This window comes from Borostomias antarcticus (assembly GCF_949987555.1).
Source record: "Borostomias antarcticus genome assembly, chromosome: 23".
NCBI classification, from domain to species: domain Eukaryota; kingdom Metazoa; phylum Chordata; class Actinopteri; order Stomiiformes; family Stomiidae; genus Borostomias; species Borostomias antarcticus.
The window spans coordinates 2,851,152-2,875,323 of record NC_140256.1 but is presented as its reverse complement, the minus strand read 5'-3'; the positions used below and the strand labels follow the sequence as shown (position 1 = coordinate 2,875,323).

General features: G+C 45.3%; 2 protein-coding genes across 2 annotated transcripts in view; both read left to right on the top strand.

Annotated features, from left to right (window-relative positions):
• Positions 1–755: 755 nt before the first annotated feature.
• Positions 756–7,081, top strand: LOC311324809 (phospholipase A2 isozymes PA3A/PA3B/PA5-like; the record flags this gene model as incomplete). The annotated part of the gene is made up of 6 exons (XM_084457403.1): positions 756–777; positions 3,171–3,317; positions 3,648–3,780; positions 4,993–5,127; positions 6,434–6,507; positions 6,990–7,081. 6 exons carry the CDS (start codon positions 756–758, stop codon positions 7,079–7,081), a joined length of 603 nt encoding a protein of 200 aa, XP_084313529.1.
• Positions 7,082–10,753: 3,672 nt separating this feature from the next.
• The window catches only part of hectd4 (HECT domain E3 ubiquitin protein ligase 4), a gene marked incomplete at both ends in the record, with an annotated part of 55,865 nt that continues 42,446 nt past the window's right edge, over positions 10,754–24,172 (top strand). Inside the window, 17 exons of the mRNA XM_084457528.1 lie at positions 10,754–10,900; positions 13,414–13,964; positions 17,245–17,334; positions 17,451–17,578; positions 18,877–18,985; positions 19,216–19,354; positions 19,507–19,677; positions 20,110–20,302; positions 20,767–20,928; positions 21,354–21,467; positions 21,612–21,752; positions 22,004–22,239; positions 22,342–22,484; positions 22,834–22,904; positions 23,023–23,128; positions 23,238–23,358; positions 23,507–23,635. Of these exons, the coding sequence (XP_084313654.1) occupies positions 10,754–10,900; positions 13,414–13,964; positions 17,245–17,334; positions 17,451–17,578; positions 18,877–18,985; positions 19,216–19,354; positions 19,507–19,677; positions 20,110–20,302; positions 20,767–20,928; positions 21,354–21,467; positions 21,612–21,752; positions 22,004–22,239; positions 22,342–22,484; positions 22,834–22,904; positions 23,023–23,128; positions 23,238–23,358; positions 23,507–23,635 (2,751 nt within the window). The remainder of the gene's footprint in view (positions 10,901–13,413; positions 13,965–17,244; positions 17,335–17,450; positions 17,579–18,876; positions 18,986–19,215; positions 19,355–19,506; positions 19,678–20,109; positions 20,303–20,766; positions 20,929–21,353; positions 21,468–21,611; positions 21,753–22,003; positions 22,240–22,341; positions 22,485–22,833; positions 22,905–23,022; positions 23,129–23,237; positions 23,359–23,506; positions 23,636–24,172) is intronic.

Genomic DNA, 24,172 nt, shown 5'->3' with positions numbered 1-24,172 from the left:
TGGCACAGATCAAGAAATAGCAATAGATTATGACATTCTGTGATCTTTAAACAGCAGTCTGAGTTACACTGTTACACTCATTAGATTTGCAGATTGTAATCCTTGATTTATTACGACTTGTATGAGCATGCAAAACCACAGACATAAAAACAGGACGCACAGCACTTTCAAGATACTTCAACTGTGCCCAAAGTTTATTAATGAACATTGTCAGGAGGAAATGTTTACACACTGCTGCGTTGTTTATGTTAGAATAGAGGTTTAAATAATCTGGACTACGAGATAGAACATGATAATTCACAAATTTTGACAGACTTAAGGCAAGAGTAAGCATTTTATCATCTCATCAGTTACAAAATAAAATTGCGAGCCAACACAATCTTTGTGTATTGTTAATTATTAAGTTGAAGATCACTTTAAAAAATTTAAAGAATAGCACATATGATAGATTGATTCATGTTTTTGTATAATTATTCAAGTTGTGATATTAGAGGTTGTAGGAAAATTGTGAACTTGTGATGTGAAAGACTGGACAGAAAAATGTATCTTCCAGTTAATTTATTTTACTTTTACGTCTTTAATGTTTACATTTGAGAGGAGAGAACTCGTTTTCTTTCCCTTATGGCAGATGTACTTCTACACACATTCATGTTAGTGTTGAGACTTCAGAGGTTTTCTACTGCAAACCTGTTTTGTATTGAAAGCACGTGACCAGATCTCTGGTTCATACTTGAGACGCACTTAATAAGACGACGATGCTGATAGGCTCGGTCATCAGTAGGGGCTGCTTTGCATGCACCGTGCTCGTGACCCCTGTTCTCTGTGCCTCGCAGTCACACAGGCCCCGCCTCCGCTCCTGCTGTACATACCCCTCTCTGGAAACACAGACTCCTCCCATTCTGCCACACCCCTTTTTGCTGCACCAATCATTCAAAAGCTTGGTGTATGGCTGGTGACCAATTACCATGATTCAAGGAAAGCACACCATATACAATGGAATGACTTCCGTTAATACAACTGTTTGCAAGTTGCCCAAAATGAAAATCTATGCATGAGATTGTCTTGTGATTAATGATATATATATATATATATATATATATATATATATATATATATATATACTGTACATTGACTTTTTAAGCCCAAAAGCTATTTCATGTTTACAATTCCCCCCCTTAATGTGTACCTAAATCCCTTTTTACACTAAGTCCACAACACAAGTGTATCTATGCTGCATGAATATCCAGATTGGTCATGTTTTTTTATTAAGTGATGTAGCAACATGCATACTTTGGTCTTTCTTCAGGGCATCCCTGTGGTGGCAGGGATGAGAGCAGATGACTTGTAGGCCAAATGATGTTCGATTAGACAATGTAGACAAAGGATTTTGTCAATGAATTCTCACATGTTACCTATATGGAGAGTGCTCTCATGCTTTTGGGGGAGGCATGTTCACCGAGAGCATCTCCTCATTTACACAGGCATTTGCCAGAGTTCCTATCTGTACAGTGCAGTACAGTGAAGTACAGTATATCCACTCTGCCAGTGGCTGCAAGCTAGACATCTATTTGTTGCATTATGCACTTGTTCCACTGGTTTTCTACCTGTTCTGGAAACCAGTGTAGATCACCAGATCAACCAGTGTAGATCACCAGATCAACCAGTGTAGATCACCAGATCAACCAGTGTAGATCACCTGATCAACCAGTGTAGCTCACCAGATCAACCAGTGTAGCTCACCAGATCAACCAGTGTAGATCACCAGATCAACCAGTGTAGATCACCAGATCCCTCATCCTCATTAGTTGGATTATTTTTGATCAGTATCTTTGATCCTGGAATCATAGCTGTCTATTTAATGGAATGATTTGTTGACCTTATATATGTATTTGTAAATAGCTAGTGCATGCACTGGAGATAAGATAAGTTATACATGTATGTTTGCAAATGGATTTGCATGTAAAGATTTTACAATGAGTTTACACAGAACAATAAAAGCCCATGGAAACTGTCAAATATGGGAGCTGGTTATCTCTTGTGTGCAACCAGGGATTTGATGCAACATGCCCCACAAACCATTGTAGGCCTAATTAAAATAATTTCCCTTCATGGTGCCTTGTGGCAAGTTTGTAAGAAAAAACACATGTTCATAGATCAATCAAGTCTGATGTGTTTTTTTGTGTGCATGGTATCCTATCTTTCAGCACTGTATTCTACCTCTCATTGATGCCAAATGTAGGCTATTTCAGTATTGCAAGATGTATACTATTTGTTTGCAATAGGCACCTCCTCCCGGCACAATAAGGAATATTATGATTTTGCGGAGGGGGGAAATCCATAGAACGAAATGTGGGTAATTTCTAAAATTGAAGTGGTGTTGCCTGTATGAACAGGGTAGTTATTATACAGTATAAACCCAGCAGGCGCACACACACACACACACACACACACACACACACACACACACAATATGCCCTTTGGGGTTTGTAGAGGCGTGTAGTCACCTACTGTACCCCGCGTTAAAGTGTCATATTTCTCTCAAACTTCATTTGACTTCACGCACAAACTACAGCCAAACTATATTTTTCTTGAGTCCGGGGTCTTCCATCAGTGATACATGTTATTAGACAAGAGTACAGTTATAGACAAGAGTGCTTATATCCTCAGACATTTTCCGAGACTAATTTGAACAGTAATTTGGTCCCAATTTGGCTATTTAAATTCGTAGGTTTTTGCTAAGCTACTTAGTCGATTGACTCACTTGACCTTTGCCTCGCGTTCTGAGATGCGAAACAGAAGTCTTTCACATGTTATCTTTGCCTTGTATTTGATCAGTTTGTCAAATATACTTGCTGTAAGGATTTTAACAGAATCGGATACGAAGAGCTCTCACTTTTGCCACAAGACAACCTCCATTGGAGTGGGACACACGCGCCTCACATTCTTAGGAAATGCGCAGGACGGGAGCTATTCATTACTATTATATTTGACCATTTGGTCGTCGGAGAACAAGCAGCTTGTAAAGTGCGTAATTGACAACGATCCAGTCGTCACCGGGACCTATTTATCACTTTGCGACGAAGCACCCTTTGAGAGCAATGCGGAAATCTCATTTTTTAATATCAACATTCTGTTGACTCCGCACGGCCCGTGCACACTACATCCCTCAGATGGACTGAACTTTACAGAAAGTGACCAGTCTGAGTCTGGGCACCATCGACATTTGGAAATAAAATCCCGTAGGAAACGCGCTTTGGTATTTCCTGGCACACTGTGGTGTGGCACTGGAAGCAACGCTATTGATTATGAACATCTAGGTGAGTGATCATAAGCTATAATATCACTACATACGATACATTTCAGTGTTGTTGTTTTTTTTTCTTGAACGACCGAATGTTAACTAGAGAGACTCGTGCGTAAAATCATGCGCGTAAAATGGAACCCTTTGGCTACATTGGGTATCAAGTTTGGGATTTATACTGTAGATCAGTAAAGCATGTCTCATGGTGGTTCTATCAGTCTGAACACTTAGGAAGATTGGGGGCGTGTCAGGTAGAGGCCCCGTAGACTCAGTCAAGAGTAGATTACAGTACAAGATTGAATGAATCCGAAGAGCGGATTATTCTCTCTCTATGTTCCTCCAACAGGAATGTTTGAGCGAGCAGACCGTTGCTGCCGTGAGCATGACCACTGCATAAACATCATTCCTGCTTTCAGAGTGAACTACGGAGTGTTCAACACCAACTTCTATACGGTCTCACATTGTGACTGTGACCGAAGGTGAGTCAGAACGTACCAGCGAGGCACTCTGAGGATGATTCCTATCCCCGCGAGGGAAACTCTTGGCAGCAGCAAAATTAAAACTCTCCAAGCTTCTCATAACTGTCTCCTCTCATCTCTGACTGGCATGGGCAAAATATCTACAACTGAAGTTGTGTCTGGCAAGTTCGAGGAGAAATTACTTTTTTATAATTGTCCCACGGCAACGATGAAGGCAGGGGTAGATCGACCGCTGTACATTCGTGCGTCTGGCACATATACCAGATGGGTGGGGGCAATCTCCACAATTATTTTTTTCCCATTGCCAAGTACATTTTGCTTTGTACATAAATACATTATGCTTGGTGTCTCAGTAAAACTATAGTCTACTCAGGAGGCTGACTACTTTCTAAATCCACAGAATCCAGAGCTTGAGGTGTTTAGTTGCTCTTTTTGTGCTTACTCTTAGTTGGACCCTGTAGTATAGAATGCATTGGGCAGACCCATATGGCGCAGTAACACTATATTGACAGCAGAGGGAGGCATAGACCAGATGAACAGTAGATTATCTTACCATCTTATTGCATAGCCTTTTAGTTTTTTTTTACATTGTCTTATGTACTTTTTGTCCTACAGAAAGTTATATCGCTTGATTTTTTTTTATATTACCTATTTTAATCACTGATATTTTAATTCACTACTGACATGATAAATGCTGACATTTGGGAACAGACAAAAATATGATGGCCCTAATATGCTGGCTCTATAAATAAATCTCAACCAGAAAAGCCCTTATCACCTACGCGTTCAACAACGCTACATGGTGATGACATCATCGGTGGGGGACCACAGGTTCACTGTGTACTTTGTATTAAAAAATATTCTAAAAACAAATATCAGTTGCTCTAAGCACACCTGCCCACTCAAGCGTGTTTTCATTTCAGGAATGTTTGGTTGAGTTCCATAAGCCATGTTGACGTGATCACAATATTTGTTTAACAGTCTAGGAAGACTTTTTTTATTCAGCATTCAAGTAAAATCCTTAGAGATTCAAGAGAGCTCTCAGCTCTGCCGGCTCTCATCTCCGAGTTGTTATAGACGGCAGAAAGATGCACGTTTCATCTACTCATTCCTTCACCCCTGAGTGCCAGGCAGACCCACGGCAGATCCAATATTGATCAAGTCAAGTTCTGAAAAGAGACTATGCCAAAGTAATTGTATTCCTCCCCTCAGGTTTCGACGGTGCCTTCTGCTTGTGAATGATACCATCTCCAATATGGTTGGTTACAGCTTCTTCAACATTCTCAGAGTGCCCTGTTTTAGGCTCACAGAGAGGCGGCACTGCATTGAGCTGTATTGGTGGGGAACGTGAGTTACCCAGTAGAATTGTATTTGATAACGATTAGGTTGTGTGTGTGTGTGTGTGTGTGTGTGTGTGTGTGTGTGTGTGTGCGTGCGTTATTGTAAGTTGCTTTGGACAAAAGTGTCTGCTAAATGACTGTAATGTAATGTGTGTGTGTATGTGTGTGTGTGTGTGTGTCCATGTATGTGATTTGTATGGAACTCGGTGTGTGCTTAATCCCTTATATGAACAACACAAAAACTCTCAATGTTATTGGAGGTGTCATTGACTCCGAAATAGTTTGTCGTTGTCATTAACAGTCATGACCTTCTCTCAAATGCATATAATTTCATATATTTATTTTTTTCATAATAATTTCATATATTTATTGACATTGTCATGTCACAATGGCTGATACAGTACATTTGTTGATATCAATGTGAGATGTGACAATCAGAGCTATTAATTGAACTGGTCTCAGCCACATAGCACATCAATCAATCAATCAATCAATCAATGCCCTTATGCAGGCCTATAGTGAAATATTGAATGGCCTGAGAATGACACCTTAGCTAAATCATTAAAATATTCACACACCTTCCTTCCCCCTGAGGAAAATTCCAAACTGTGCAGATGTCACCATTTTTCCTAAAATGTATGCCCTAAGTACATTTTTAAGAGTGCCAGTTAGGGCCCCCAGTATGATAGGCAATAAAGATAGCAGCAGCTAGTTTCCACTAAGAAGCTTGTGATGACATGTCTGCTCGGCCGGTTCCTTCTCAGTTCCCTGAAGCAACAGCACCACACCCTGTTTCCACAAAGATGACACTGTCAGGTCGTGAACAATTGCCCTTTCCTCGCTGAGAGATAAATGATTATGTTGGCATACAGTTTGTATCTCTGTACAGTATCCTTGGGCATGGTTGGCTGTCGCACCCACAAGCTTCTTAGAAGCAAATCTGTTATGAAATCGTAGAGGATGAAGGATGTACTGTATAATGGCCATTGAGGGTACAGGTGTACATCTGGAAATAAATATATTAAATTAACATGACATACATTTCTGTGTACCATTGAACTTACACTGTGACACTGTATGTTTAACAAAATAAACATACAGTATGGAGGTATTGTGGTATTACTGTATGCAATGACAGAATATATGACCCAAAATAGAAACGGCAAACGTTCCTGCTTCCTACATAAACATTTCCAAAAACATCAATATTTACGAAGTTGTGAAAACACAGAGAAACTGTGGCACTAGCTTATGAAAGCTTGTTCTATTTCTTGGCAGACCCAGGTTGTCTAATTTGTTTACTTTCTGCGTAGGTGCAAGGTATCCGAGGTGGCCCCGTATGCCGTCTTCCAAAAACCCTCGGTGTTCAACATCACCCGCGTTACGGGTAAACACGGTGATCCTCACAAGTCAGCCGGCGCTGGAAGACACCGTTTACCAGTAACACCTTCACCCAGCTCAGAAATGAAACCCCCTAAAGGTCGACCAAAGCCCTCGGCTCCCTCTGGACGCTGCGTCCTTAGAGACTCACCTAGGGGAGACACTTTCCAGCTTAAACTAAAAAATCGGAAAGGATGCAAAATGGGCAGAAAAACGGCCCCAACTCAAATAAACACACCCCGAGCACGTACGACTACATCTACAGCGCGGACAACCGCACCCTCAATGCAGACAAATGCATCACTAATACAGAGGCATGCATCACAAGCACAGAAACACCCACACACAACACTGACGATCGCTTCTAATAGAAACACAACCACAGAGCTAGACAAAAAGACAAAAGCAATCAAGCAGAAGAAGAGGCCTAGGACTGAATCAAGAGCATATCCTTCACAGACACGACTACGGGCAACCACACAACCACAGAAGAAGACATCAACAGCAGTGAGAAAAGCTCTTGCAACTTTGAAGGCCACATCTCAACCACAGGCAACCACAACTTTAATGACCACAACTAGAACCCCAGAAGGGCATAAACTGACAAAGGCTCCGAAGAAACATCTCCAATGCGGACACAAGGCCCTCCCAAGAGGGGACACCTTTCAACTGCCCCGGGAAGGGAAACGCCGCAAAGCATGTTGGGAGGAGAAAACTCACAAATTACCAACCACCTCATCAACTAACGCGGTTTTACCATTCCAGAAGACCGGAGCACAAACTCAAAGTATCATACCCTCAAATAACACAACAATACCGCCAACTGAGATGAACTTATCAGCCTTCTTTGAGACTTTCCCCTCCACAAACCCCTGGACCAAGCCTCTATCACAAACTGCTTCCCCCACTGAGGGTGGCGATCCTCTCCAACAAAGGAACTTGTCTTCAACCTGGGTGAAGACCGACATCAAGGCAGAGGAGTCTATCATGCCAGGTAGAGTCAGTGTGTCTTAAAGGATAAGTTCCCTATCTGGCTACCATGAACCTGACACATACTGTACTATAGAGACCATAATTTAACTGATCGTTCCAATACTTAGCTTGTTGCTGTTTTTCTGCAGGCTCTCACTGGGCTACAATGGAAGTACAATGGGGAAATTGTAAATGCGTTGGTAAAACTACAATAAATGTGCTTTTCCGAGACGGGAAGCAAGTATCTAAGTATGCTCTCTTGTGAAATGTATCGCAATCTGAATATTTTTACGTGCTTAGCATGGCTTGAGCCAGGGGAAAGCTTATGTCCTTTTTCCATCTCTGAAAAGCACATTTATCGTCATTTTATCGTACATTTACGATTGTCCCATTGACTTTATAGACCGGTGAGAGTCTGTAGAAACACTGTAGCAAGCTCAGTACTAGAACAACCTGTGAAATTATGGTCTCTGTGTCAGGTGGTAGACAGACCGTGAATAGGGTCTAAGGTCCAAAATAGTAAACTTAAACTTTAATAGAAGCTACTGTATGCAACTCTTTTCTGGTCAGCTATCAGCCTGCATGATTGGTTAACGCCAGCCGTTAACCAATCAAAATGCATCATGCAATCCATAGCATGTGGATTCAAAAGGTTTGCTGCTTTCATTATGGAGCACTGTTGAACGGCAAATCAAATAAAGTCCTCATTTCTGTGAGACTTCTGAAACCACATTTCATTGACAAATGTAAGGCTTGAACCTTTGAGGGAAATCTGTCTGAGGAAAACATTTTTAGGCATGATAGTAAGAAAAGGCACGGGGTCTGAAAAGGCTCATATTACATCATATAACATGTGATGACAGGAATGAAATGACATTTGCAGCTGCTGCAGCTATGGCGTTAGGGGCAGGTCAGCCCTTTCCTGACCCAGCTCATACCTGGGCTCCTACAATCACAACAACTTAGCATCATCCAAATGAAATGTCTGGCTCCTATCTTTACAAGAAAGCAGTAGTATGGAAATAGCCTTTTTGCTAATGGATAGAATCAAGTAAACAGACTTGATTTTAGTCATTTATATTGTGAAGTCATGAATTTTCTGTTTGTTCTTGGTACAGCAGATGATGTACTTCTTTGTGGAACACTCAAGCATTTGGATGAATGTAAATACAAAATCCCCCCCCTGAAGAAGAAATATGATCTTCAGAACATGGAAATAAAGACTGTGTACCATTGTGATTGTACCCAGAGGTAAGACACGCTACACTACACTAGAACTCCACCAGACCTGGTCTTAACATTACATTTGAGATATACTGATGAATTGAGATAAACATGTTGTGTACAGTAGGTTACCACAGTTTATTACACACACACACACACACACACACACACACACACACACACACACACACACACAGTACTCACTCTGACTAGTTTTCTGTCCACTCCCATAATTTATGCAGGCTGGCTGATCAGATGAGACACTTTAAGATGCACAGCATTTTCAAATCCCTACTGGTGGAATTTGTGTCTCTTTCCTGCTTTAAATCGCCAAGTGTGGAAAACTGTCACAAAAGAAACAGGTTAGACTTGACATGTTACTGTATGTTTGAACACTGTACCAGCCCTTTTGATATGCAAGTGATTTATATATTTTATAAGGTTACATTTCATTATTACATTATATGTATAACTCATGGTTTTACTGAAATATCTTTCTTTAACCCTTGCTGTAGCTGTAGCTTTTCTAAAGCTACTGATCTACTTCAAGCCCTGACGAACATAGGAGAGAAAGGAAGAATCAAGGCACAGAGTACTACAAACAAAGACTCAAAAAGAGGAACTCCTTTTCACCTCTACAAGCAATGTCTGAGGATTGTTGCCCGAAAAAGAAAGTCATATCTCTCTGCTTGATATTAGCTCACAGCTCAGAAAACATGACATAATAGGCTAATACAGATTTTAAGGTGCAATATATCATTTGCATTTATTTTTGTGTCAAAGTACACGCAGCAAACAGTGGTAGCTTAGTTAGGCAGGTGGACTGACAGTCAGAGGGTAACTGTAACATACACTTTTATCCAAAGCAACTTACAATAGTTGCATTTAACGTAGGAAAAGTCACTGTAGGCCTACTAGGCCTACTGTATACTGTACTTGCCAGAACTCACAAGAGCATCTCCTTTCTAAAACAAGTTACTAAGACAATCTAATAATCTAGTTCTGAAGGCAAAGTGAAGAATAGCAAACTAAAAATACAATAGTTGAGTTTTGAACGTGAAAATATTGTATTTTGATTGAGTAAATCTATTATTTCTATTTAATATAATTACACTGACCTGGTGTATCCATACTTCTTAATTCCAACAATAAAGAAATGGAATATATGAAAAATAAAAAGCGTATTTGTTTGCTTATACAGTACTGTATATTCTTGGGTGTCTGCATTTTGTAGGCCAAGAGAGCATCCCTAAAATATTCACAAGGGCATCCCTAAAATATTCACAAGGAGGCGCCCATACTGTACCTGTACCGACCAGTGAGTAGGACACACATAATAGATTTGAGAAAGATAAATAAATAAATGTATAAAAACGTGCTGTATGTTGGTTGTATGATAACAAAAAAATAACGCAGTGAACCTTTAAACTCGTGCTATTTCTCAATTATTTCACATTAATTTGACAGGCAGGCTGCTGTGAAGCGCACTGTATGCCGGGAACAGGCCTTGGAAACATGGCGTCTCACTGACAGCTGTGGGGTTTCTATTATCTCATCCAGCCACTGAGAAACAGGGTTGGACCATCTTGGACTCGTCTTTAAACCATTTCCAACTCCATTTGCTGCCTCTCACCCACCGTCTCCAGCTGGGAAAGACAGTCACGAACCAAACTATAGTGTTCAAACGAGTTTACAGACGGTGTCACGCCCACTCTGATGAAAGACGGTTGACGAGCTCGCGGTAGCTAAGTTAGCCTAGCCTAGCTAGCCAGCCTGTCAACAGCACCAGCTACACCCAGAAGATAGCTGGGTTGACGAGCTAAGCTAAGTTAGCCTAGCCTAGCTTGCTAGCCTGTCAACAGCACCAGCTACACTCAGAAGAGAGCCGGCCACCCAGAAGACCATCTTTTCGGACATCTGAGTCATCTGAGTCATCAGAATGTCGTTTGGCTAAGTGACCGGCTGGCAAGGGCGTTTCTGTCATTTCGGAGTTAGACATTTATTAATGTGCGACCCCTCTCGTCACGTTCTTTTCCCCGGAGGAGAGAGAGAGAGAGATGGGCTCCGGGCCGGGGGACTCGTCCCAGTGGCTCTCTGTGAAGGAAGAGACGATCTTCCTCCACGATGGACTCATTCGGGTCACGGATCTGGCCGAGCTGCCCAGTGAGATGGGGGTGTCGGAGCAGGGGGATGTTGAGCAGGAGGTGGGTCAAGAAGCTAAGGTTATTAGCCTAGCTAGCTAGCTGTAACCCAGCTGTAACCTGCTGTTACTGACCAGAGATATATGTCCAGGGCAGTGTCTCTGATAAGGACAGCCATGGTCACTTTAGCTAGGTATGCCATGCTAGCTGTCAAATGCTTAGTTAGCTAGGTTTGAGCATCTAGGCTAACGCTAGCTAGCTACTGTACTGTAGCTAATGTGATACAGTAGCTTGGCTAAGATAGCTAACGTTACAGTATGTAATGTTACTGTAGCAAACATGATCTACTAGTTATCTAGATGGCTACCAAGCGTACTACCTTCATTTGTAATGTTAATGTCCTCAAGACACAGAGCAAACAGCATAGTACTACTCTACTGCATAGTAGCTACTATGTTATAGCCTAGAAGAAGCCTGGCTCAGTTGTGTGTGTCTGAACAGGATGACATGGTCATTTTAAGCCTGGCCTGGGCCAGCATCTTTTGGGAGGCTGGTTAGGCAATGGATGTACTAGCATTTATAGTGGTATGTTGTGCTCATAAGTAGCATGGGAGGAGGAATGGATGATGGAGAGTGATATCAGGCCTATAAAACTTAATGGGAGACAGTTTAATATCAAATAGTCATTCTTGGATTGGGCATGGGACAAGCAGTGTGTGTGTGTGTGGGGGGGGGGTTGTAACTGGAGCATCTCCAGTGGGTCTCTGGTTATGCTGTCATTACTGCCCCTCTCAGCATATGCTGAGTTAAAAGTGGCAAACTAATTATGATGGGATCATGGGGTAGTCTGGTGAGTTATCCTCTACATACTGTAACTCTGTATGGGAGAGAGCATCATCTTCAGTGCATCCTACCTTAAGATTGATTAGGCCATCGTCCAGTAACCCATCATGCCAGAGGTGTTTAGATGCTGGCTATTTATATCCACAGCAGCAGCCTTTCTGCAGAGCAAGGTGGAGAGAACTGGTGCACCATCCCAGCCTCCAATTAATGAATGTTACCGTAACGTTAGTAGCATATCTGAAATGGAATCAATACAAATTGTGCCTTCCAAATGGCGTAATGGATTCCTCCTCGTCCATGAATCTTGGGCTGCACATTGTAATCAATACCTAAAATGTTGCCTAAGTGCAGATGATGCACAATGTTCTATTCCCTCAGAGTCCCACTATTCTACTAGCCACTCAGTTTTGTCGTATTATGCCTACAAATTATTTTAGAAAATGTAATGTTTTCTTTAATTATAATTCAAATTATTGATGGGTCAATCTGTTTTCTTGCAGCCTAACATATCAAACACGTTTTTGTAGCATTTACTTGGGATTGCAGGTGTTTTGGCGTGTCCAGGATGGGGGGTTTCGAACCCAGCTCTCTCGTGGGACAGACACAGTTTTAACCAGCTACGCTGATGAAAAGATAGCTCTTCATCAGCACAGGTGGACAGTATTCATACTGGGGGAGTGAGTTTAACCAACAACTCACTATCTACTCAGGACTCATGAGGACTCTGTTTCACTCGGTTACACTAGCATAACTAGTTTGTGTCTAATTCGATTAGTCAACTGGTCAGTTGATATGTTGAATGGGAAAGGCTACATGGACTCATTCACGAATCAATGGAGGCTACAATATATCAATGGCTAGCTACTAGGTAGCAAAGTCAACTTGCCCAGCTAGAATGGTTACTAGGGCTCATTATTGGTCACTAAATATGGAATAGTAGTTTGTTGGGTTGGCTAATACTTACTGGAAGAAGGAAATGGGAATTTTACATTTAACTTCCATGTTATGATGCATTTGATTGGCTAGATTTTTGCATCATAGATTGGTTCTCTGTATAAAACATTTTAAAGGAATATCCGCGATCAAAATCTCATTTTTAGAACGAAAATCTACAATTTCCATCGCAGGTTGATCGATCGGCCCATACCGATTATTATGATACAATAGTCAGTCTGATCATGCTTTTGATTTCTTGAAATTGTTAGAGCCCTTTGATAATTTTCAGGGGTGTTATTGAAACAAATGGAATTGGGACACTTGCAGCTAATAAAACCCAGACTAGCACACATAACACACCCTACAGTATATCCTACTGTATTTTTTGAGAGTTCCTAGTTCTTCTCATTCTGAGCACATCCAAGCTAAAGCTTAATATCGGTGAAGTGAAATAAAGCAATATTCAGCATGGTTCCAAGCTAAGGAAAACTTTCTAACCTGAATGTATACATTTCTTTACTGTAGGCTTTATCAGAGCCATTAAAGACTCAAACTCCTTTCTTTCTCCTTCATATTCAATTTAGCACATTATCTCAGAGTGCATCAGTGCTCTATTGAAGGAAATTTGATTTGGAGGTAGCCAGACCAGACCAAAGCTACATGATGATTATACATCCACAGTTCACTCTAGCGGATGCCGTCATCATGAGGAGGATGTCTCTGCCATCCTGGGCTTCGACCTGCATGCCACAGACTCCTCAAGGCTCATTTGTGTCTTCCCTGCTTCTCTCCTCCAGATCCTCACGTTCGAGACGAAGAACCCGGCGGAGCTGGCCGAGCGTCTCCGCGCCGTCTGCGGTAACCAGAGCAACGCGTACGCGCGCCTGCTCGAGTACCGCCTGAACGCGCTGCGCGGCCTGTGGGGAGCGCAGAGGCAGCTGGCCCTGGAGGAGCAGCAGGAGCGCGAGGGGGCCGGGGGCGCCGACGAGGAGGCCCTGGCCCTGCTCAAGCGACAGGGTCTGCTCCAGCAGCCCGAACAGGCGCCGTTCACCTCGCGCGTGGGCCTGCTGCTGGTGTTCCCCCTGCTGCAGTCCCAGACGCGCAGCGACCCCGCGCTCTGCGGGGTCACGGCGGAGGTGCTGCTGGCCTGCCTGCGGGACTGCCAGCCCCTCAGCCTCAGCAAGGAGCCCGCCGACTGCCTCAACGGCCTGGAGGGCCTGCTCTGCTCCTGGCTGGAGGAGGGGGGCCAGCAGGCAGCCCAAGCCCAGGGACAGACCCCGATGCTGCAGCACGCACACAGGCAGAGGAAGAACGCTGCTGCCGCCCTGGTGGCTCTCGCCTGCGCTAGGTGAGATCACACTCCTAACTTTCACTCTTAACTAAGTAACACTCTTAACTTTGTCTCAAACATAAAAGCGCACCACTAAATGATTTAGATTGTTCTCTGGCAATTTGAAGCACAATAACAACAATATTCTAAATCTAGTGTGACTGCTTAATCGATAAACCAGAAAATCAAGAGTTAACTAGCCTAATTGTTTAAAGAAGTTAGATAGTTGGTAGTCAGCCTTGTTTAGGGTCAAAGCCGCGACCCTGTTATTCCCGAGACTGTCATTCCCGCGCCATGCTTTTGACATATGAATGATTTTACAGAAAACTTAAAGGTGCTCAGTTCGATTTCTCTTTTCTTCTTTCGGCCACTAGATGGGGCAGTGGTGCAGCGCATCAGATATAAACAAGTGGGCGTTTTCACTCCATACGGTGCCGTTCAGGGGGTGGGGCTCAGCGCCGGGCCGGCTTCGCTCATGATAAAAATACATTCAGCATTTGCTCCACAGGCACGACACCGTTATATTTTCTGTACAGATAGTTATGACTCCCCTGGACCTATTTATTGCATATATTGGATTTTTATTTTTATTTTTACAGAAAGTGCAGTAAATCGAACAGAGCACCTTTAAATGAAATTGTTTGAATCAAACAATTTACTAAATGAAAACAGCCTGTTATTAAAGGATTGACACTTTTTATTAGAACCAAATAGCCTGTACGATGTGTGTCATGGTGGCCAGTCAAATGATTTTCTAATTCAAATTTTCCCTGTTAATACATGTAATACGTGTGCATGTATGTACTGTAAAGACAACAGATGTGTTTGTCCTCGCATTAGATATATTTAGAGATATATTTCCATTGTCTTTTGTGTCGGCAAAAGCCTACTTGGAATGAATCGCTGCAACAGCCTACCATAAAACACAAAAAATCAGGGGCTTTCACAGATATTGAATATCTATTATTATATAATATTATTATGAGATATATAATATCTAATAATAGGCTATTTAAACAAATACACAATTGACAAGCACACACATTTGCATCACACTATAAACAATTCATAGTACTGTAAACAAAACAGAATAATAATTAGTTAGATTTTTTTTGCCTCTGGCAAGGGAAGTCTATTTACAGCGTTTGTTTATGAAAGCAAAATCTGTTCTGACTCGTGTTCTAAAGAAGAAGGATAATTAAACTTTTGACGATGGAACAGGGAAATAGGCCTAAAGGAAAGAATTGTGATTATAATTTTGTGAGAGCAAGCTTTTGTGACTCAGCAGCAAACTGTCAAAATGTTGGACAGACAGAAATAGTGTAATAGTTGTGGGTGTGAATTGCACTGCAGAAATAACCACCAAGGGAAATCGCTGGGTTCGTTCTCATAACTGATGTGTCTAAAAGTGCACAGATCATCAAAATATACATGCTGTAGAAAATAGGCATTCTCTCTATTCCTTCAAATATTCTTGATTCTTACAATAGGAAACAAGCATTTTCAGCATGAGGTAGGCTACTCGATGCTGCACATTGAAGGAATACGCAATTTACAGGACTATCCAACGCTTGATCAAACGATTAAAGGTATTAACGCTCTCTTTAAATAATTAAAGACATTCGGCTATATTAATGCCATTAACACATTGCTCCCTATAAACTAGACCAGCTCAGTGGCCTTGTGGTTAGAGTGTCCGCCCGGAGAGTGGGAGGTTGGAGGTTTGATCCCCGGCCGAGTCGTACCGAAGACTATAAAAATGGTACCCAATGCCTCCCTGCTTGGCACTCAGCATCAAGGGTTGGATTGGGGGAGGGTCCCTACGACATGTCCAGGGGGTGTACTTCTGCATCCCCACGCTAATGAATCAGGAATCCCTATGGGCTACCAGGCTCTAGAACCATCTGTTCTCAAAGGCTACTTACTATTACCCTATAAACTATGTAAGGCATTCAGCTTTTATAGGAGAACATGATCGATTATAAGCTATCCGGGGGCGGCTGTAGCTCAGTTGGTAGAGCGGGTCGTTCAATGATCGAAGGGTCAGCGGTTCGAATCCCAGCTCCGACTGTCCACATGTCGACGTGTCCTTGAGCAAGACACCTAACCCCAAATTGCTCCCAATGAGCAGGTTAGCATCTAGCATGGCAGCTGCCGCCATTGGTGTGTGAATGTGTGTGTGATTGGGTGAATGAGAGGCCATTGTAAAGCGCTTTGAGTGCCGCTAAGGTGGAAAAGCGCTATATAAGTGCAGTCCATTTACCATTTACCATTTATCCAATGTATCCAACATGGCCAAGCAATCGAATTGAATTGCGACAATATCCTGGCGCTGCTTCGGAATGGCACGGTTTTGGGGGAAGACCAGTCCTGCTTTGTTCAAGACCTCTCCTCTAAACAGGCGAACCTCCTTTTTTCACTTCCTATTTGCTACAGTATGTCCTAAATGTTTTGTTGAGCCCTTTTACAGCAGGACTAGCTTCTTTCGTTCAGCCAACTGAGCACAACCCTTTTCAACATGATGTATTCAAGCGTCTTTCAGTAATGATAACATTTGGGTCTTGCGTGTGTGGGTCCGTGACTCACAAAAAAAAAGCATTTTAAAGCCTTTTTGCCTTTTTCCCCCAGTGGCTGGAAGAAGTCTGGCTTCTGGTGGTGACAACTGAGCTTGACTTGTCAAAACCAGAACCCTCCCCTCTTTGTGTAGATGAGAGGCCTTTGTTCTGCGGAACCATCCAGTCCTGTTGCTTTTCCACTCACAGGAGTGGCTAGTTAAAGAGCTATCCTCTCTCTCTCTCCCATTTTTGCGTGTGTGTGTGATATAAGGTTAATATAAAATATAAAAAAAAGTTTATTCACCATGTGTAACAAGTACGGGTACAGGTACATTGGAGTTCTTGCAATCGCATGTCCTTACAGTATCTTATCAGTACTAAATCATTCCAGTCCTAGGTACTTCACTCGAGGGACAGTCACGTTCTTATGTGACGACATCCATTGGTGAGGTCATCAGGTGTTTGAATCACGCTGTGGGCGGAGTCAGACAATGGTCCGAGACTGAATATCAACCACCATGACTCACATGAATAACCAATAGCGCATACACAAGCAGTTTGAACCGGCGACGTTTCTCGTCACCAACACGCATCGATTGCAATGCGATGTTTGGAACACCCTCACTTTAGCCTGAAGCAGTTATGACACGACCGCATATCAGCTTTGTAACGTTGACATGACGGGAGTTGTTTAGCATTTGACTGTGCCTATGTGTCATCCTGATATTGAATTATGTTTCCAGGGGGTCTCTAAAAACCTTCATCCACACGGTTCACCTGCTGCAGAAACAGACAGACTTGGGCCAACTCCCTGTGGCCGACGTGCTCTATAGGTATGCTCACATGATTGGTTACTAGTAGAACCTCCTTGGAATACACTGATGTGATTGGTGGAGCAGCTTAACCCTGCGTGTGACCTGTCCCTTCTCTTCCTGTCTCTCTCCCCCAGACTCTTGGTTCTGGAGGGGGGGCCAGGGTCCCCGTCCTGCCTGCTCGGGGGCAAACACAGCGTGTCCTGGGGCTTCGAGGACATGCTGCCTACACCTGACAGCACTTCTGGAGGGGCGGAGAGCAAAGGTAAGTCTCGTTACATTTGGTGTGTGTGTGTGTGTGTGTGTGTGCTTGTGTGTGTGCATGTGTTTGTGTGTCCGTGTGTGTCCGTGTGTGCATGTGTGTGTGTGCATGTGTGTGTGTCCGTGTGTGCATGTGTGTGTGTGCATGTGTGTGTGTCCGTGTGTGCATGTGTGTGTGTGTGTGTGTGTTTGTGTCGTGGACCAAAGAGCAAACATACACTGAAGCAGGCCTATCAACAGTTTAAAAAAAAAAAAAAATTGACAACCGTGTCTTATGATGAGTTAGAGAACTAAACAGCCGACGGCCATCGTAGTGGCTCTCTGTACGAGACCATGCATGTTTTATTAGATCAATCAATCATTTGTTTGAGCCGGTTAGCAAATCCAGCAGAGAGGGAGAGAGAGAGAGCCATGGAGACCCTGCAGATGTTCTTCCCGTCTCATCCGAGGGAGGTGAAGACAGAGGTCTGTGTGGGAGGGGAGAGTTGCTGTGACTAGGAGGAGGTTTGAGGGGGGGGGGGGGGGTGGTGGTGATGTCTTGCTTTCTCTAATCAATTTTCTGACCTTGGAGAGAGCCATGTAAGGCGATCAGACCACTGTAGACTTTGGCGCCCCCTACAGGTGGCCAGAGGAGAGTCAATATGAATATGTGGATTGAATTGGGTTGTGGTGCCAATTCCACAGACCTATCAACTAACGCTGCAGTCAGGCTCAGCCAGAAGGAGCAGGCCGTTTTGCCTCGTCATTTCTGCTGTTTGGCTCGATCATGTTCTCCTCTGACTATTCACTAATGATGTGGGTTCCATGTTTTTTTTTTGAAACATGAGCCAACTAGAAATGGTGCTTAGACAGCACAGACCTCCATCCCAGAATGCATTTCGTGGCCCTGTGTGCCAAAATTGAATGGGTTCTTAATTGGCCCATGCTACACCCCTCCACAGAGTTTCATGAAAAGCAGTCTGGTCGTTTTTTGCGTAATCCTCGGGCGGAGGTCATGAAAAGTTGTGATTTTGATCAATCCAAACTCTTTCCTCTTAAGTCTTCACCGTATAGTCAAATAGAAAGAAACACGACAAATACTGACAAGTTAAGCGTCCGTGAATCTGTCGGACTGTTCCCTCTGAAACCACAGCATGGAGGATATCGCGCCGTCAAATCGAACCGATGAACATCTACAGTATCTGTTCTATGTCTCTATCCTTCTTTGTGTCCTCTCTGCCGTTATACCCATCTCCCCCCTTCCTTAATTTCCTGCCTGTCCCTCGGTCACATCTCTTTCCCTTCTGCCTCCCCGTGTTGCAGACACAGACCTGGGACGCTGCCTGGCCACCGACGGCCTCTACCTCTACACCACCAACTCCTTCGGGAGAGGGATCAGCAAGCTGGGCTCGGGTTTGCACGGGACGCTGAGGTAACCCGACACCCCTATCTGCAGCACTCAGAGGAGAGAGGGAGGGAGGGTTCTGCTCTATAAATACCCCCGGTCCCTCGCCCCTCTCCCTCCCTGGGGACCCTCGGTCTGCTCCTGTCCTCTACCCCCCCCCCCCCCCCCCACCTACCCTCTAATACCCCCCCTGACTATCGGGCTCTGAGGCGGAGCGCTGGCCGGAGATGACGGGAACGTGTGTGTGTTTGTCCCAGGGGGTTCGTCTACTGTCGGAACGAGGACCTGGAGCCAGGCTGGGTGGTGTTCGGCGGCGGGCGCCTCCTCCACCGGCCCGCCTCCTTCGACGCCAAGCCCCATCAGCTGTGCCACGTCATCGACCCCTTCACCCTCCAGGTACGCCCTCGTCCAGACCCCCCTACGAGCAAACCCTCTCCCCCCTGCTCTCCGAGGGAGAGGGTGTGCTCATAACCCCGCCGCACTGACGGCGAAAATCACGCGCGGCGATGATTCTGATGCTCTTTGACCTCTGTGCCGCCCCCCGTCAGGTGTGCCAGATCGTGCCCATGCCAGTCCACCATTTCCCAGTGGGCAGCAGTATGACCACTCTGCACCTGTGCTCTGATGGGACCTACCTGTACTGGGTGTGGTCCCCAGCCAGCCTCAACGAGAAGACCCAGAAAGGCCACTCGGTCTTCATGGATGTCTTTCAGCTGTCGGTAAGCAGAACCCATCCATCCCCACCCCCCCCTAGCTTCTCAGTGGTCTTCAGCATTGTCCTTCCCCTTGTCCCCCCCCTCTCACCCGACTCGAAATGAAATTTCAGTCTCACTAATGTTACCTACATCAATTTGTTCTTTTCCGTTTTCCTACCTGACTGTTCTAACTTTGTAGTCCGTTCCCCTAGAATCAGTCTGTTAAAACTACAAATTGTTTCTGTGGGACATCACTTCCCTGTTCTCTTCATCCTGAAACTGCATGTCACTTCCTTTCTCAAGCACTTCCTGTTTTCAGAGTCGGCTTTGCAAAAACGTATCATCAGAATAAATCTATTGTCTCTGTTTGAAACCAGCTTGAATCGACCACTCGTGATTTTTCATTCATCCTCCCCCCCCCCCTGTCCTCCCGTCCCGTCCCCCCCCACGGTGCAGACAGAGACGGGGCTGTGCGTGGCCGACGTCCTCCAGGAGAGGGTGATCCTGACCAGGAAGGAGGGCGAGTCTTCCAAGTGTCTGAACGAGCTGCTGCTCAGCCGCATGTCCCGCTTCCGCGCCTCCCACTCCGCCACCCTGGCCGCCCTCACCGGCTCCGCCATCACCAACACCGTCAAGGAGGAGCAGTCCGGTAACTCCTCCCCCGTTCACACACAGCAGGCGGGCGGCAGGGTCGCGCGACCCGTGCCATCAGCTCCATTATTTCATTAAAGTTTATTTGAATAGAGTGGCGCCCCGGTAGCTCAATGGGTTGGGGTGCGTACCATGTAAAGGCTAGTCCTTACCGCAGCGGCGTGGGTTTGAATCCGGCCCACGCCCTTTGCTGCATGTCTGTCTGTCTCTCTCTCTCTCTCTCTCTCTCTCTCTCTCTCTGTCTCTCTCTCTCTCTCTCTCTCTCTCTCTCCCTCCCTCCCTCCCTTCCACTCTCCTGTCCTAATAAAGCAGAAATGCCCGAAAAAATATCATAAAAAAGGTTATTTGAATAGGGACAGACAGTGTACATTGTTACCAAAGAACTGCATCATAGCATGTATAGCTAATCGCTAATTCCCAAGCGTATCGGTAGACTCATCGTTTCTGCCTTGTCCTCCGCAGCCGTCAACACCAGCTGCGGCCTCCCTCTGAAGATCCTGCGCAAGACGCCCATGTACGTGTGCGGGACCTACCTGGTGATGCTGGCGTCCCCGCCCGGCGTGTCGGGAAGCTCGGCCACGCGCTCGCTGTTCGGCGGCACCAGCGGCCTCTCCTCTCTCAAGAGTAAGAGAGGGCATGTTCACGCTCGCCGACATACCGTACCGTCTGGTGAAATGCATTTGATATGGTTTTTTTTGTTGTTGTTTTATTTGTTGTTGTTGTTGTTGTGCTGTTTTTGTTCTTGTTTTGTTTTTCTTTGCTGTACCTAATTTGAAACAGCTTTTTTATGGTCCATTAAGAATGTCCGAAATAAACCAAATCATTCATTCATTCATTCATTCATTCATTCATTCATTCATTCATTCATTCATTCATTCATTCATTCATTCATTCATTCATTGTTTGTTTGTTTGTTTGTTTGTTTGTTTGTTTGTTTGTTTGTTTGTTTGTTTGTTTGTTTGTTTGTTTGTTTGTTTGTTTGTTTGTGCACCGATTCATACCGCCCGGTGGAGCGTTTTACTGATACTGCCTCCCTTTCTCCGCGCCAGTCCTCTCCTCCAGCCTGGTGTTCAATCTGGCCGACGGTCAGTTCAGCAGCCGTGCAGACCTCATCGATGCCCCTGGCAGCTCTCTGGGACGGGGGGCGCAGGTGGCCGGCCTGGGTAAGCTCCCATTTTAACACTCACTCTGCTTTGATCGAATGACCGCAGCGTTCTCTTGGATTGGGGCGAAAGTGTGATACATCTCCCTCTGTGAAGAGCTTTGACTGTGGTGTGCCCTGCTTCCTCTGGCGTGGGTGTCTGTAGGCGCCTGCTATGACGCCCTCAACAACCTGATCTGGACCTGCTCCAGCGACTACATGGACCAGTGGTGTAACCCCGGCAACCAAGCCTTCCATCACGTGTGCCATAGGCTCGGTGTCAGCCATGTGATCAGAGAACCCAAAGGTACACAACACGACGGCCTGGTTTACGTTACATTCCATTAGTCATTTAGCAGACGCTTTTATCCAAAGCGACTAATAATAATTGCATTTAACGTAGGAAAAGCCAATGTACTACTACTTGCCAGAACTCACAAATGCAGGTATTTCTAGGTGTTTAGAAGCCTCACTCCGAAACAACCGACCACGAAAATATAAATCATCGCTGCGTTCTCCGTTGTAAAAAAAACACAATCCCATCTGTTGTCTCCACAGAGGAGACCGTGGACACCGGCGAGGTGATCAACCAGCTGCTGCACCACGTGGGCGCCATGTGCATCCACCAGCTCAACCTGCTGGCGGCCAGCGGCGGCGGCCTGCCCCTGGGCGCCCTGCTGGCCAAGCAGCACCCCATCGAGGCCCGCCACTTCAGCAGCATCTGCGACATCATGGAGAAGGCCATGGTCAACGGGGACACCTGCATCATCCGCTGCATCCTGGTGGTCTTCCAGGTGGGGGCGCGACCCGAGCCACGGCGACGAACCCCCTCCCCCACCTCCCCCGAGATCGCCGCCGAGCGCTTTTGACTCAACTCGCTTTTGTGTTTTGTTCAGGTGGTGTTCAGGTTCTTCAACCCCCAGTCGGAGAAGAACAGGGAGAGCGTGCGGCGTGCAGGGCTGCTGCTGTGGCAGCTGCTCATGGCTCCGGTGGATCAGATTGGAGCAGAGATCCAGGGGGAGGTGTGCATGGCTATCAGGTAAGCACATCCTGTACGCAGAGCCAGTAATATCAAACGGGCTCGGCGTCAACCATGTCATCAGAGAACCCAAAGGTACACGACAGCCTTGTTTACATTACATTACATTACAGTCATTTAGCAGACGCTTTTATCCAAAGCGACTAACAATAATTGCATTTAACGTAGGAAAAGCTAATGTACTACTACTTGCCAGAACTCACAAGTGCATCTCCTTTCTAAAACAAGTGACTAAGAACATAATCTAGTGTTGAAGGCAATCTAAAGCATCCTAGAGTGGGTCGCAACTGTCCGGTCTTTTACGAAGTGTTTTTGACATGGCTGTCTGTGTCTCTCTCTCCCTCTGAAGCTCGGGCCTGAACACCTTGTACCAGGGCGAGTCCGAACTCAACAAACTGCTGAAGCTAGTTCTGACGGAAGGTGAAATGCTCACTGATGTACCCGCTCAACTACTCACAGCTCTGCGTCTTTAACACCAGTACTGTAGTGTCTTGCTTCACGAGCCGTGTGTGTATCTGTGTGTGTGTGTGGTTCTTAGGAGAGAGAAACAGCGGCTTGTCTAAGCTCCGCGATGTTATTCTCACCAACCTTGCTGACCAGCTGCAGAAAAACCGCTTCGGGAGTGAGGATGATGACCACTACAGGTAGAGTTTAGCCATCTCTTTTAGTCAATTAAAAAAGCTCACATAATTTCAAACGTTCATACCGGACTGGAGAAAGTATGTTGTGTTTGTTCCGTGTGTCGCTCTGCAGACTGAGTGATGAGCTTCTGCACTGCATCCTGAAGACCATCGTCCGCGAATCCTGCCTCCTCATCACTAAATGTCAGACCGTCGCCAGAGACGACTTCCAGAAGCTTCTCTCCACTGTGCCAGTGCGTGCATCATAGTACAATACGAACGCATTATCAGCATACAGGCTCATTTATTCTCATTGCTCTGTTCGGCCCGGTCGCCCGCTGTCATAGTTCCTGTACATTAGCGTGTGTCACAGCGTCTGGTGGCTCCCCTCCCCCGTGACAGGTGGCGTCCCCAAGCCTGCGCTACCTCATGGCTGTTCAGAACCACCTGCTCAGCAACACCGTTCTGATCCGGCCCGACGACAACGACGACAGCGACAACTCCCTACAGGGCGAAACAATGAAGGTACAGGTAATACACCCCCTTTTCAATACCCCTACCGCTGTCTGTCCATGTGGAGGCTGTCTGTCAGTCTGTCCGTCCGTCTCTCCGTGCGACGAAGACGGGACGCGGTAGCGAGAGCAACGGGGCACCCACGAGGACACAGCGTAGCGTTCGTCCCGGTTCTTTCTCCAGTGGAACGATGTCGCGGCGCTTTCTCGTCTTTGATACCGATCTGGTGGCGTCGACTAATATAATCCGTCTCCCGTTAATCTCTGTGTTGTGAGAGTGTGTGGGCTTATTTAATGCCGACGGTGCTTTCATGTCTTTGATATCGCCATGATGGTTATCAGCTAAAATTTCCCGTCTCTCGTTAATCACTCCTGTCGCATTTCGTTTGCTGTGTAAATGTGGGGATTTATTCCCCCCCCCCCCAGCACAAGCTACAGTTACTGGACGGCTGTAGCTCAGTTGGTAGAGCGGGTCGTTCAGTGATCGAAGGGTCAGTGGTTCGAATCCCAGCTCCGACTGTCCACATGTCGAAGTGTCCTTGAGCAAGACACCTAA